Raw genomic sequence first — 14,852 nt, 5'->3', positions numbered from 1 at the left:
TACATATACAATATTAAGTTTAAAATAATTTACCCTCAGATTTTTTTTTTAATAAATTTTTTTAATGTTTATTTTTGAGAAAGGCAGAGCATGAGCAGGGGAGGGGCAAGAAGACAGAATCCAAAGCAGGCTCCATGCTCCGAGCTGTCAGCACAGAGCCGGAAGTGGGGCTCGAACTCACCAATGGTGAGATCAGGACCTGAGCTGAAGTCGGACGCTCAACCAACTGAGCCACCCGGGCACCCCTCCCCTCAGAGTTTTGAAGGTATTGCTCCACCCTCTTCTAGGTTTCATTGTTGGTTTTGAGAACTCAGTTTCTATCCTAATCAGATATTAGACCTCCTAGACTGATGCTTAATTTTCTTCTCTTTTTCTCCAGTTGTTTCAACACTATTGTCTGTGTTCTTTCTAAAAGATTTCTTCATTTTGATCTTCCAGCCTTATCGTCTACTGAATTTTATGTATATTTAAAAAGTATTTTAATTTCTGAGACTTCCTTTATTTCTATTCTGTTTCTAAAAAATATTCATCTTAGTTCACAGATAAAATATTTTTCTGAGGGGGTGCCTAGGTGGCTCAGTCGGTTAAGTGTCCTACTTTGACTCAGGTCATGATCTCGCCATTGGTGAGTTCGAGCCCCGCTTCGGGCTCTGTGCTGACAGCTCAGAGCCTTCATGAAGCCTGCTTCGGATTCAGCGTCTCCCTCTCTCTCTGCCCTTCCCCTGCTCATGTTCTGCCTCTCTCTGTCTCTCAAAAAATGAATAAATGTTAAAAAATTAAATATTTTTTGAGGATATATATGCTTTTCTTTCCTATTCTGTTAGCATCGGTTTTTGTTGTTGTTGTTTTAAGTTTTAGGTTTTTGTTTTTTTTTTTTCCTCGATCATTTAAGTGACTTTTTTTGTGTTTCTGGCTAGTCTTGACCATCTGTCATATATGGATGGCCCCCAAAAGACTAATTGAAAGTTCTTTGTTTGTGGCCAGTGCTTGACAAGTGATGGGCTTCACTAGCACAGTGCTACTCAGAAATGCCACTCAGTGAATTATTTGTTCCTATTCATTATGAAAAGCATAGACAAGTAATAAAGAGTTGGCAGGTCAGCAACTGTAAGGGCATCAAATGTTGAGAAGTACTGCATTAGGGAATGATTGTCAGGGAGCCAGTCATTTGGCTGGAGGCCTTTTCTTTGATGGGGACTGTTCAGTCTCTCTAAGGAATTCACTGGTCCTCTTCAGAAGGAAGGGGTCCAAGGAGGGTCTGGGTTTTTTGTTTTGTTTTGTTTTTTTGTTTTGCTTTTAACTCCCTCCTGCCTTGTCCTCCACCTCACCTTCTGTTTTCTACTTTATACATATTTCTTTATACCTATCCCTCTGCACATCCCTTCTGCCTGGTTGTCTTCCATTACTTTATAGACAGAAAAATTATCTCTTACCCATGGGAGACAGTGAAGGAGGTGAGAGATCGTAGTTAGCTGAGAGGGGGAGGGCAGAGGTTTTGGGATCTGACCATTCTGTTGTATGTAATTTTCAACTAGTCATTTTCAGGCCTATTCCTTGTTGCTCTAATTTTTACATCCAAGTCTGAACTTCTCAGGGGCTGTGGGCCAATCAGCGTGCTTCTCACTGGTGTCCCCCTTACAGTAGCTCTAGATTACAGCTTCCTCTGTCCTGCTCATATTCCGTCTGCTTTCTGTTTTCTAGAAATCTGCTGAAAATGCTTTTCTGGTTTTCTCCCCCCTATCAACTCTCTATCCTTTTTGACTCATATCTTTAAAAAATTTGTTTTAGGGGTGCCTGGATGGCTCAGTTGGTTAGGCGTCTGACTCTTGGTTTTGGCTCAGGTCATGATCTTACAGTTCATGAGTTTGAGCCCCATATCAGGCTCTGTGCTGGTGGCACAGAGCCAGCTTGGTATTCTCTCACTCACTCTGCCACTCCTTCACTCGTGCTGTCTCTCTCTCTCTCCAAAAACAGGTAAGTAAATTTTAAAAAGTTGTTTTAGATTATCATAAAACAGGTGGCGCCTGGGTGGCTCAGTCATTTAAACATCTGACTTTGGGTCAGGACATGATCTCACCTGAATTCAAGCCCCACATTGGGCTCTGTGCTGACAGTGTGGAGCCTGCTTCAGATTCTCTGCCTCTCTCACTCTGCTCCTCCCCAGGTGGCACCCTCTCTCTCTCCAAAATAAACAAACATTGAAAAAAAATTAGAAACATTATCATAAAGTAAACTTTGTGTGTGTGTGTGTGTGTGTGTGTGTAGTTCTGTGCATTTTAACTTATGCATAGATTTGTGTAACCACCATTGGATACAGAGCAATACCATCACCCCTACCCCCCAAAACTCCCTTACACTACTCCTTTATACTCATTATTTCTCTGGCAACCACCGATGTCTTTTCCTTCCCCATAGTTTTTCTTCTAGAATGTCATAAATGGAATTATACCATATTTAATCTTTTGAATCTGGCTTCTTTCACTTAGCATGCCTTTGAGGTTCATCTAAGGTAATGATGCCTATCAATACCTCCTACTTTTTCAATTCCCTTTCATGTTACTGGAGTGAAAGGGAGAAGAGATAAACTCGGGGCCATCCACTTTTTTAAAACCAGAAAACACCTTGAAGTACCTTTTGGTGCTTTTGTAGCATTTTTAAAAATATTAAAAGATAAACTTGTTATTTACTGTAAGTGATATTAATGGGAGCTTGTCTGTTGATGTGTGACAAGCTTTTTCATCTAGGGTAATGAAGAAGATTGAACTCGTATATTACTTTCACTATCAAGATTTGTGTGTCACATTATTTTAAGGAACAGAAATACAGAAAAAATGGCTTTAAAAATACATGTTAATTGCAGTTGAATTAATGGTCTGAAGTAATCCCTGGGGTGTATTGTCTTTCCTTTTCACAACAAAGCTTGTAAAAGAGTAATTTATATTTTTTGTCATCTTCAGTTTTAGCTAAGGATTTATTTCACAGTCACACTGTATTCTGTTTACTATCATCTCTGTCTGAAAGACACAGTAGAAAGAGTATGGGTTTTAGAAGGAGGCTGACTTGGCTCTTATGTCTGTAAACTGTACCTTCAGATTATTTTATCTCCTAAATCATTTACCATTTCCTGTCAGTAAAATGGGAGTTTTAATACCCTCTTGACAGATTTTTGTTTTGAGGAATAAGGGAAGTGATAGATGACAAATATTTAACAGAAAGTATAGAAAAATGACAATGAACAATTCTCACCCCCCTTTTTTTGTCACAGGAAGTAAACTCACCCTTGAACTTTTTGCTCCATTTGATAATTTGGCACCATCCTTCCCTCTTCATTCTTAGCATGTGGCTTTGTGGATAACTCCTGATTTTCTTCATACTTACCTGTCTTTAGTCTCCTTTATACATCCTTTGGTTATGCTCACCATATAAAATGTTGGGAATTCTTTGAGATTATACTCCCTGAGCAATCATAAGTTCCTAATCACTTCTACTACCATCTTTGCACTAGTTTCTTTATCTTTTCTTGTGCCTTGACATCTCTTCTGAGTTCTAGATTGTTCAGTATGGATCTCTTGGATTGTCCTTGGATTTCTCAAGCTTAGTAAGGCCCAAACAGAAACCAAGCCATTCTAGCTAGCTTTCCCTTACATTTTTTGACATAGTGAATGGTATGGTCAACCATCTTAAGAGTTAAGTCAGAAACCTTGCATTCATGTCCACATCATGATTTATTATTATGTGTTTATTATTACCTTCCTAATTAGATTTTATGCTCCAGAAGGTCAGGGATTTAAAAAGTTTTCCCCAGAGCATCTTACAAAGTGTTAGATTCATATTAAATAGTCAATAAATTATTGTTAAACAAGGAGTGGACTCATTCATATATTGTATATATTATTTTTTCATACAAAAGGATTTTAGAGCCAGAGATGATTATTAGTCCAAAGCCACCCCTTAACTTTAATGATGAAAAGACGAGGCTTCCAATTACATAAATTATTTAATAATAAATACAGCAATTAAGTGATAGCCAAGTGTTTCATGATTCCTAACTGTAATCAGAGAACATATGGAATTATAGTGATGTGCTATCTTTTATCTGACTAGTAATTTTTGTACGTTAAACCTCACACGAAACTGTTCTACTATATTTGCTTTTGTAAAACTGGAAATGGATTAAGCATGCTTCCAGAATTAAAACACACATCCAATTACACAAAACACTATTCTGGCTTTCCTTTTTAAATTTATAGATGCTATAGGCAGGATCAAAGGAAGGGTTGTAATCTTGTTTGTTTTCTAAAGGAAAAGAAAGATGGAGTAACCATGTCATTTGTCAACTTTACATCAGTAATTGTGAATTATTTTCACACAAACTTATCTCAGGCTTTAGTTAACCATTACTTACCTCAGATTATCCATCTATATATCTAAATAGAGTACTGCCAGTTCTGTTCACAGTGTTCAAAAACCTTCTGAAGGAAATACTTCCTAATCATTTCCAATAATCTAATAATAATTTTCTAATATTACAAAGAAACTCAAACTGATGTTTTGGAAAGGAAACTTTAGAAAATAACCCTTCTGGGGCATCTGGGTGGCTCAGTTGATTAAGCATCTGACTCTTGATTTTGGTTCAGGTCATGATCCCAGTCTTGAGATCAAGCTTGGCATCAGGCTGTGCCCTGGGCATGGGACCTGCTTAAGTTTCTCTCTTTCACTTTCTCTCTGCCTCTACCCCGATTGTGCTTATGCGCTCTCTTTCCCTCTCTTTCTCAAAATTAAAAAAAAAAAAAAAGGAAAGAACTCTTCTGCTCTGCTGCAGAGCATGAGTTTACAAATCTAGTAACAAATTTCAAGTGTGCTTGAGATGATCCAATAAAGTTTGATAGGCATCCAGGCAAATTTCGGGTATATTTTTCCGTCAGGATAATCACAATTTATAGAACAGGAGCAAGGAGACAATGCGTGAGGAATCCTGGGACTAAAAGCTGTTTGAAAGTAGCACAATGAGTATCAAAGATGTTTTGAATTTTTATTCCCAATAAGTTCATTCTTTATGCAGCATACTGTTCCTTTAACCAATAATTACTGAACATTCTCTGCCAGTTACTATTCTAGATGCTGCAAGTACAGCAATGAAGAAAACAGTTATAAACAGTCATTATCTAACTTATATCCTTAAAAGGATCATTGCTGTGTGGAAAATCGACTGAGTGTAAAAGTACAAGTAGGAAAACTAATTGAAAAGCCTTTTGCAGTAATGTAAACAGGAGATGATGATGGCTTGGCCTGGAGTTGTGGTAGCAGTGGAGATAAATGAAAAGCAGTCAGATTCAGATTATATTTTGTTTGTTTTTTTTTTTTTAATTTTTTTTCAACGTTTATTTATTTTTGGGACAGAGAGAGACAGAGCATGAACGGGGGAGGGGCAGAGAGAGAGGGAGACACAGAATCGGAAACAGGCTCCAGGCTCTGAGCCATCAGCCCAGAGCCTGACGCGGGGCTCGAACTTACGGACCGCGTGATCGTGACCTGGCTGAAGTCGGATGCTTAACCGACTGCGCCACCCAGGCGCCCCATCAGATTCAGATTATATTTTGAAGGTGTATGTATTCAACAGGATTTTCTAATGGATTAGTTTATAGGGCATGATAGAAAACAGTCAAAGTTTGGGGCTTGAAATGAAGAAAATTGCAGAGGAGAAGCCTTGAAAATACAGGACTGGAAAGTAGAATTCAGTTTTGGTCATAAGTTTGCGATGCTCATTAGACATGTAAGTGGAGATGTCTGTAGTCAAAGGGAAAGGTCAGGCTAGAGAATTTGCCAGCACACAAATGGTATTTCATGGCAGTAGATGAAATCACAGACGGGATGAATGTAAAGGTGGTACTCCGAAATTTAGAGATTGAGAGTTCGAGGTTTCAGGAGACTACAAACACTACTGAAATGGAAAACCATCAAAAGAGTAGTGGATGGAGGACCATGTATGAAACTGTACATACATGTTGTATGTTATACTGTATGGCATTTGTGGCTTATTTCCAAATTAAAAACAAAGCATATTGTGAAGGAATGATCAATTATGTTAAATTTAGTTGCTGATAGATGGAAAAAATGAAAATTGAGGTTGACAGTTTATTCAATAATGTAGAAGCTATTGGGGATCCTAGGAAAAGCCATAAAAGCCTACCCAAAATGGAATTTAAAAAATTAGGAGAGGAAGAGAAGAAGACAAATATAAAGAAATCTGTTTTATTTTTATTTTTTAAATGTTTGTTTGTTTGTTTATTTGAGAGGGCGGGGCAGAGAGAGGTGGAAAGAGAATCCCAAGCAGGCTCTGTGCTGATGGGGGATTTGATCTCAAGACCGTGAGATCATGAACTGAGCCAAAATCAAGAGTCAGATACTTAACCAACTGCGCCACCCAGGCGCCACAAGAAATCTGTTTTCTTTTGAAGAGAAATAGTATGGTAACTGAAATCAAAGGCTTGTTTGTTTAATATGGGAATATGCTTATATGCTGATGGAATGATCTAGGAAAGAGGGAAGAAAAATTGTACTAGGTAACATACAAATAAGGATCTGCATCTATTTCAGAATCTATTTTATGTGAATCTTTGGTTCTTTTTGGACAGAGCCATAAATGTCCTTTATCCATCCAATATATAGATCTATCAATCACCCAATATATGTCATTAATTCATCTGCTGGTTAACCTATAACCCTTTAAGCAGTACTAGGGGATTGGTAAAAAATTACAATAATCTCTGTTCCTGACAGGTTTACAATCTAGTTGTCTAGATGGAGAAAATGTAAGAGAGCACATACAGCTTTAACAAGTTCGGAGTACACTTTTAAAAAATTTGTATGTTCCAGCTATTGGTGCCTGGTAATTGTCCTCAAGGATTCCATCACAGTGCATATTGCAGAAGGGAGAATAAGCCAGAAACTTTTGGTCCCTATCTAGAGAAGAGATGAATTGGGTATTTACAAACCTTGGTGAGGAAGACTGAGCACAGATAACTTGGTGGATCTAACCCAAAGATTAGAAGGAATAGTGATTTTGATATTACTAATTTTTATCTACACATTTCACCTATGCTGAACCCATACATCATCCACTTTCTATTTGAAATGACAATGGAATAATTATAAAAATTTGTTTAAAAAAGGTGGAAAGATTTATTTTAGTATAGAATAAGTATTTTTATGTTTACATTTATACACACTCGGTGGGCACAAAGCCTAAAGATCTCTGTAAGTGGCATTATTTAGGCAAGACTGCTAGAAGCAAGGTACACTGGCAGCCTATCCAATATTTGCTCTGCCTAGCGACTCCAATCATGGAAAGTGCCCTGGGACAGCAAGACTTAAAGAATACCGATGTGCCATCCCATTTCTTGTCCCACAATTAAAAATTTTCCCCTCTTTTCAGCATTTTCCCCAGACACGGAGAAACGAGCGAACAGCTTTCACAATTTCAGGACGCTGGTAGCGTTTCTTGCATGGGGAGTTGTGCAGCATCCAAAGGTACAAGACGATACCCCGACGCAGCTCTTTACAGCATATTCTCAGCACAAGGAACAATAACGCCCTCACAAAGTTTCTTCTACGGAAAAAAACTGATTGTATCCGTGTAAGAGGAGCTAACCTTTTTGTTTTGTATTGCATCCAGCTTCATAGCTTACAGTTAGACCAACCCAGTGTTCTTTCAGCATCTAAACAATGGTTCAAAGTTTGCTCAGAAGTTTTTAAAATACCTTCTCGTTCAAAATATACTAATTTTCTATGATAGCCTGGTCTCACATTAATTTCATCTAAGCTAGTTACAAAGTACATAACACGTCACTCCTTGCCTCTCCGGTCTCAAAAGTTGTTTACTTCTCCAAACCTTAGCTCCAGGAGCCAGCCCCCTGAATAGCATCGGCCAGCTCAGGAACGAGAGCAAGGAACGGAAACGGCCGGTCGGCTAGAGCGGCCACAGCCGTACGGCCGCTCTCGCTTGTCTTTCGCTCTCTATGGTTAGAGGCTCAAGCCCCTCCTCCGCCCGAAGTATTAAGTTCCCTGACGCTTGCGCAAGGCCAGAAGGCAGTTCCGGTTCCGGTGTTGCCGTTCTCGTTCCTGGTGTTCGGTTGTTGCGGTTGGTGGGTAGTAACCGAGCCAAGATGCTGCGGAATCTGCTGGTAAGGAGCTTCTCGGCTTGCATTCTTGATGTGGGGCGGGAAGGTTGGGAGCGGAGGCTAAGGGATGACTGAAAAGCCTCTCCTGAGAGGGAAGGAGGGTGGCAGAAGGCGGCTTCTGAGGTCTGAGGTCACCTTGGTCCGTGTCCTTTTCGCCTGACGTTACTTTCCCTTCTAACTATTCCTCTTGCTCCCGGCTGTGCTGAGTAGATATAGGGAATGAAGAGGCTGGGGAAATGACCAGAGGATGGTGGGTTAGACAGCCTTGGTTTCTTAATGGTCACCTCTAACCCTGTGGGTTATTGATGAAGTCGCTAATTTTGATATGAGTAAACTCAAGATCCAAGTGGGACGTTTCTGATACCCGGAAGCTTCAGATAGAAATATGTTCACTGGTACGTTGAAAGGCCTAAAGTTTCAACGTTTCTGAGCTTTGTGAGCATCAGGATGCAGTTTAAAAAGCAAGTCATTCGGTTTCTGTTGGGACTTCAGGAGCCGTCATGGTTGAAAGTGTAGTGTTGCTTCAATCAGGCGGTCCTGCAGTGTCCTTCACCCATCCATCGGCTTTGAGCATGTGAAATAATTTCCCAAAATTTCGAACAAGAGAAGGAAAGTGTAACAGTGACCATTCTCTTTTGTAATTATTCAATAAGGTTTTACTTAGCTCTCAACATATGATTTGTTTTGGAATGTGGAGTGCATATTTGTTTCGTTATTTAATTCAACTGGATATATAATGCAACTCACTTTTTAAAAAGAATTGTACCCCATTAATTATTCCCTACTTTATAGGAAAAATGCGATGGGGAAAGCATTTTGATTAAGTAGGAATCATGTCAGTTTATTTTAGTGTCGAATAGATCTTTTAATAATATGGTAAAGTTATAAATGAAAACATTGGAACTTTTAGTGTATTTTGTAACCATTCTTTATTCTCATAATATCTGTATGTCAGTATGTTTTACTCAAGGATTATATGATACTACTAGTTCAATTCAGGTAAAGATGTTTTTGGTTTTTTTTGTTTCTTTTTCTCAGAATCTGTATGAATTGTTACTTGAATGTGGTCTTTGGAAACTGTAGAATTTTAATGTAAAGAGTAGTAGATGGGTTCGCCTGGGTGGCTCAGTCACTTAGGTTAAGCGTCCAACTCTTGATTTCTGCTCAGGTCATGATCTCACAGTTCGTGAGATTATGAGATTGAGCCCTGCATCAGGCTCTGCACTGACAGCTTGGAACCTGCTTGGGATACCCCGCCCCCCTCAAATAAACTGAAAAAAAAAGAGTAGTGGATGGACAACAAGTTGGAAAACTTGGCTGTTGGTTTAGTTAGGACTCTGTTACTGACAAATCGGGTATGTTTTTAACTGTCAGTTTCCCTCTTCTGTAATAATAGAAGTTGAAAATAGTTGGTTTTGAAAGTTTCTTTAAGACCTAAATCTGATCAGTATATATGGATTTTTTTATTTCAGGCTCTTCGTCAGATTGCCCAGAGGACCATAAGTACTGCTTCACGCAGGCAGATTGAAAATAAGGTTCCAGAGAAGCAAAAGCTATTTCAGGTACTGAAATATTTTATAGGAGGTTGTTACTTGTAATAATATTTACCAAAAGTTGGGAGATAGGAAGTAAATCTGGAGATGTTTGGTTGTTACTCATCTTGTTGTATTAGCAAAATAATAAACCGCCTATTGATAGTTAGTTGGGCCTATATCCAGGAGGACTTTGGGGAAGTAGAAGAAATGAGAGGGAAAAGGTGTAGGTCAAAGACACTTTGTTTGGAGAAGTTACATTGGGTTGGCACTCTATGGGTAGTTTCATAAGAATAGACAAATAGACCATAGAAAGGGCCCAGAAACAGAACAAATATGTATGTAGAAATTTAATATATGTTAAAGGTGCTATTTCATATTAGTGTGGAAAGGATACGATAAATTGGCGTTAGAAAAATTGTCTATTTTAAAGAAAGTAAAGTTCTGTCCCTCTATATTGTGTATTAAAAGGTAAATTGCAGATATAAATGCTTCTTCTGCCAAAAAATATTAAAATGAAATATATTTTTCCAGTTTTAGTGAGGTACAATTGACAAATAAAAATTGTATATATTTAGGTTGTACCTGATGGGTTTTATTTTTAAAAAGGTGCATACAGTGTGATGTTCAATGTGTCTATGAATAATTACTGTAATTAAGTTAATTAACACATCCATTACCTCAAGTACTTGATCTTTTTGTGTGTTTGGTGAGAGTACTTAAGATCTACTTTCTTAGCAAATTTCAAGTGTACAATACAGTACTATTAGTTATAGTCACCATAGGAGCGTATTTTTTATATCTTAGGGGTGGGGAAGTCTTCCTAAGGAAGTCTTTACAAAGCCTAGAAGCTGTAAAGGACAAAAATTGCATTTATGTGTTCAAGTGACAAATTGAGAGCAAATTTTAAAATATAACAAAAGATTAACATCCCCAGTATAAAAAGCGGTCCTACAGGGGTGTCTTGGGTGGCTCAGTCCATTAAGGGTCTGACTTCGGCTCAGGTCATGATCTCGCGGTTTGTGGGTTCGAGGGCCATGTCGGGCTCTGTGCTGACAGCTGAGAGCCTGGATCCTGCTTCAGATTTTGTGACTCTCTCTCTGCCCCTCCCCCACTCATGCTCGGTTTCTCTCAAAAAATAAATAAACGTTAAAAATAAATTTTAAAAAAAAGGTCCTACAGATCAGTAAGAAATGCAAATTAAAATGACAAATTACAACTTTTTTCCCCCTACTTGATTGTTAGAATTATAGAAGGATTTAAAATAGGCTATGTAAGCCACGTATGGGAGATAGTTATATTCGTACACAGTACTTTCATACATAATAGTTAGTAGTATAATTGGCATAAAAGTTATAAAGAGTGTTTGAGAGTATTATTAAAAATAAACCAGATACCCTGTTATCAGGGACTTCCACTTTTTTTTTTTTTTTAAAGGTAGGCTCCATTCCCATCGTGGGGTTTGAAGTCACAACCCTGAGATTGAGTCGCATACTTCACTGACTGAGTCAGCCTGGTGCCCCTGGGGACTACCACTTTTAAAAATCTTTTCTGCAGACACAGTAGCTTAAATATATAAAGAAAAGGATAGAGGTTATTTGTCATAGGATTTTAATACCACTAAAACTCCAACAACCTAAATACCCATTAATAGAGGACTGGCTTATTCAGTTCTGATATTTTTGCAGAGTGGCATTCTATGTAGCCATTAAAAGGGATAAGGTAGTTTTAAAGGGAGTAACAAAAGTTTTTAAGACAGCATTAAGTGAAAAATAGAATACAGCATACCCTTATATAGCGTAATCTCATTTGGTATATTAAACAAGTGTGTGTGTAAATTAGAAGGTAAGACAACGTAAGCATTAAAAATATTTAAGAATATGAACTATGCTGTTAATAATGGTTTTCTCATGAGGAAAGATGGTGGGACAGAGTTGTTGACCTTTATAAGTAGTTACATTATTAGTGCTTTTTTTGTTTTACTGTGGTATTACCTGGTTTTTCCCAAATAAAATTTTGTATCCTATACAGATCTTCCTTGACTTATGATGGAGTTAGGTCATCAAATAGTAACCCATCACAAGTTGAAAATATGTTCAATTGAAAATCCATTTCATATGCTTAACCTACCAAATATAGCTTAGCCTAGCCTACCTTAAACATGCTTAGAACACATACATGACTGGGCAAAATCATCTAACACAAAGCCTATTTTATAATAAAAGTGTTGAATATCTCATGTAATTTCTTGAATACTGCACTGAAAGTGAAGTGAATGGTTTTATGGGTACAGAATGGTGATAAGTACATTGGTTGTTAAATTTGGTGATCGTGTGGCTGACTGGGAGTTGTGGCTGGCTGCCACTGACCAGCATCATGAGAGGATCGTACCGCATGTTGCTAGCCTGGCAAAAGATGAAAATTCAGAATTTAAAGTACAGTTTCTCCTGAACGTGTATTGCTTTCACATACTTGTGAAGTTGAGAAATCGTAAGTTGAACCAAATCTACCTTATGATTAAAGTGTGAGGAGAGGAGTGTGGGTGTGGCTCAGTTGGTTAAGGGTCCTACTCTTGATCTTGGGCTCAGGTCATGATCTTAAAATTTGTGAGTTCGAGCTCCACCTCTGCCCTGATAGCGCAGAGCCTACGTGGGATTCTCTCTCTCCCTGTCTCTGCTCCTTTCCTGCTTGCTCTCTATTTCTCTCAAAGAAATAAAAAAGTGTGAGGATTCCTGATCTTTTTAATAATTCAGCTGATGGACTCAATCAGTATATTTTCACAGCTTTAACATTTATATATTCCTTGGAAGGCAAATCTTTACTGGCTCTCATTAAATGTGAGAGAAAGAATGTTGATTTTTAGGCGTTCTTATTTTAATACTTTAGTGGTGGTAGGTACAGAGTCAGGAAAATTGTAGTCTTTTAATTTTGATATTGACAATATTTTAATACCAGGGGTTTGAGGAGGTGCTTAATTTTATATGAATGGATTAGTCTTTTGAACTTAGTTGAAAACAAATGATGCATATATTAATTATTATTATTTTTTTAATCTAGGAGGATAATGGAATTCCAGTGCATCTAAAGGGTGGAATAGCTGATGCCCTCCTGTATAGAGCCACTATGATGCTTACAGTTGGTGGTAAGATACTTGGAATGCTTGACTTACAGATAGGTAACAATAAGGATTACTAACAACTTCATTCCTTTTACTATGTCAGTATTTTAACTAGAAAGACTGTCTCCAGCATCTGAGATCTTACTGCTTTACATATAAGGACTCAAGAGGATGATCGATACATATTGTAGAAGAGCATTTTAATGTCTTAAAAAATCAAACCAATAAAGTTTGATAGGAGTATTTATGATAGAGGTGGCTTTCAGAGTGTGCTGCTGGTGGCCTTACACATCTCTCTCTACACCATCTCCTATAACAGGGGCTTTTTAAACATTTTTACTGTGATACATAATAAAAACACACTTTACATCTAAACTCTGAACATACATGTTTATGACAGAAACAAAACCTCTATGGAAAAAACAGTACCTATTACTGTACACAAAGTGCTTTGATAGATTTTTCTGTGGATTAGGCAGGTCCATTGTTCAGTATTAGCAATGGAATATTACAAATTGGTAGGCTAGGAGCAGAGTTAAGATTTTAAATGATTGCTCTCTGGGGGAGGAAGGGAACTATTTGATTACTGTGTGCTCATCTTATTGATAGAAGTGCCCATAAATGGATTTCTGTAACCTTTTTTATTAAGTCTGTAATGTGTCCTCATTTTAAAGATGAAGAAATTATGTTAATTACCCAAGGTAATATTGCCTCTGTGTGGAAAAGCTGGAATTTCAACCCTAATTACAAAGTCCCCGGGCTGATACCAGGGTGCTTTCTTTGCCTTGGGTTGAGTACAGTGAAGAGGCATTTATGAATGAAGACAACAATCAGATAGTGACCTTTAGAGTCCTAAATTCTTTTGGTCAGTGTGACTGTTTCTTAGATATTTTGGTAATTAGTTTTTAAAAATATTCACTTATTGGCTATTCTTACATCAAATTTGATAATTTAAAAATGATGTATCATTCTTCTTGGTTTAATACTAATAATATACTTTAGGGAGTGCTTGTATATCTTGACCTCTTTTTTTGGTTTTTGAATCATTCTTAGCATTTTTCAGGCCATCTTAGTTTAGTATGGAAATAACTTTTATATATGTTCTTACTCTTATTTAAAAACTTTTTACATGTTGTCAATTTGACAAATAAATTATTATGTTGTATCTAATACTTTTCCTTTGAAGTTATTTTAAATTTTACCAGCACCTATCAAAATACTTTTCTGTGTTTCCATAAAAGTAGTCTTAATGCCAGACTTCCCTTTCTGTTAACTTTTAGCTGGAATATTATGTCTATACATGTAAATGTCAGAATTTCTTGTAAGTTCTTTTTTTGTTTCTTTTTCAGGAACAGCGTATGCCATATATCAGCTAGCTATGGCTTCATTTCCCAAGAAGCAAGACTGACTTCAGTTTATCATCTCAGCAGGCAGTTGGTTCAGTTTCATTCAGCTCCCTCTGGACCAATAATTGATACATAACTGAGTTCTTCGGGGAACAATATTTATTGACTTCTACTAACTGCCACCAATAAAGCAGTCTTTACCATGCTTTGTCTTATTTTATCACTTTAGGATACATTATACCAATAATTTCAGTTTTTCATCAGCCTTGTAACTCTTAGGTAGGGAGCAAAAAAATGGTTCTTTAGTCACTAGGGTTGTATAAAATACCATTGTGATACTGGTGAAATTTTATTTTTTATAAATAAATTATGTAATAGAACAGCTCAGAATTATACCGTGGATGGTTTTCAGCTGTGAATGAATGTAACACTTGAAAGCATATTCCTTCGAATCCCTCCCCTCCCTGCTGTACTGTATCTTAGGATATGCTAGAACCTGGGGTTAGTGGACACAGGTCATTTTTTGGTTCCTGGGGTTTGAGTTTCTTTTTTTCTCTCAGCTATGTTAGCATATGTCCAAATATCGGATTTATTCCACAGCTTAGAGTTAGGCTTCAGTAGAGAAACTATAAAATAATTTACGACTTGTTCTTTTACACTAACGATGGGCTTCTAT

At 37.4% G+C, this 14,852-nt stretch overlaps 1 protein-coding gene across 1 annotated transcript; it reads left to right on the top strand.

Annotated features, from left to right (window-relative positions):
• Positions 1 to 8,049: 8,049 nt before the first annotated feature.
• Positions 8,050 to 14,381, top strand: LOC123608623 (cytochrome c oxidase subunit 7A2, mitochondrial). Its single transcript, XM_045498798.1, has 4 exons — positions 8,050 to 8,183; positions 9,653 to 9,742; positions 12,770 to 12,854; positions 14,180 to 14,381. The coding sequence occupies exons 1-4, from the start codon at positions 8,166 to 8,168 to the stop codon at positions 14,236 to 14,238; spliced, it is 252 nt and encodes an 83-aa protein (XP_045354754.1). The 5' UTR covers positions 8,050 to 8,165; the 3' UTR covers positions 14,239 to 14,381.
• The last annotated feature ends 471 nt before the right edge of the window (positions 14,382 to 14,852 follow it).

This window comes from Leopardus geoffroyi, chromosome B2, assembly GCF_018350155.1.
Source record: "Leopardus geoffroyi isolate Oge1 chromosome B2, O.geoffroyi_Oge1_pat1.0, whole genome shotgun sequence".
In the NCBI taxonomy this organism is placed as follows: domain Eukaryota; kingdom Metazoa; phylum Chordata; class Mammalia; order Carnivora; family Felidae; genus Leopardus; species Leopardus geoffroyi.
The sequence above is the reverse complement of the archived record's forward strand: the minus strand, read 5'-3'. Positions and strand labels throughout refer to the sequence as shown.

What these genes read in the sequence shown, in the direction of transcription:
- LOC123608623 (XM_045498798.1), top strand. An exon ending in AGAAGCAAAAGCTATTTCAG is followed by an intron (nt 9,743 to 12,769) that starts GTACTGAAATAT and finishes TTTTTAATCTAG; the next exon opens with GAGGATAATGGAATTCCAGT. An exon ending in TATGATGCTTACAGTTGGTG is followed by an intron (nt 12,855 to 14,179) that starts GTAAGATACTTG and finishes TTTCTTTTTCAG; the next exon opens with GAACAGCGTATGCCATATAT.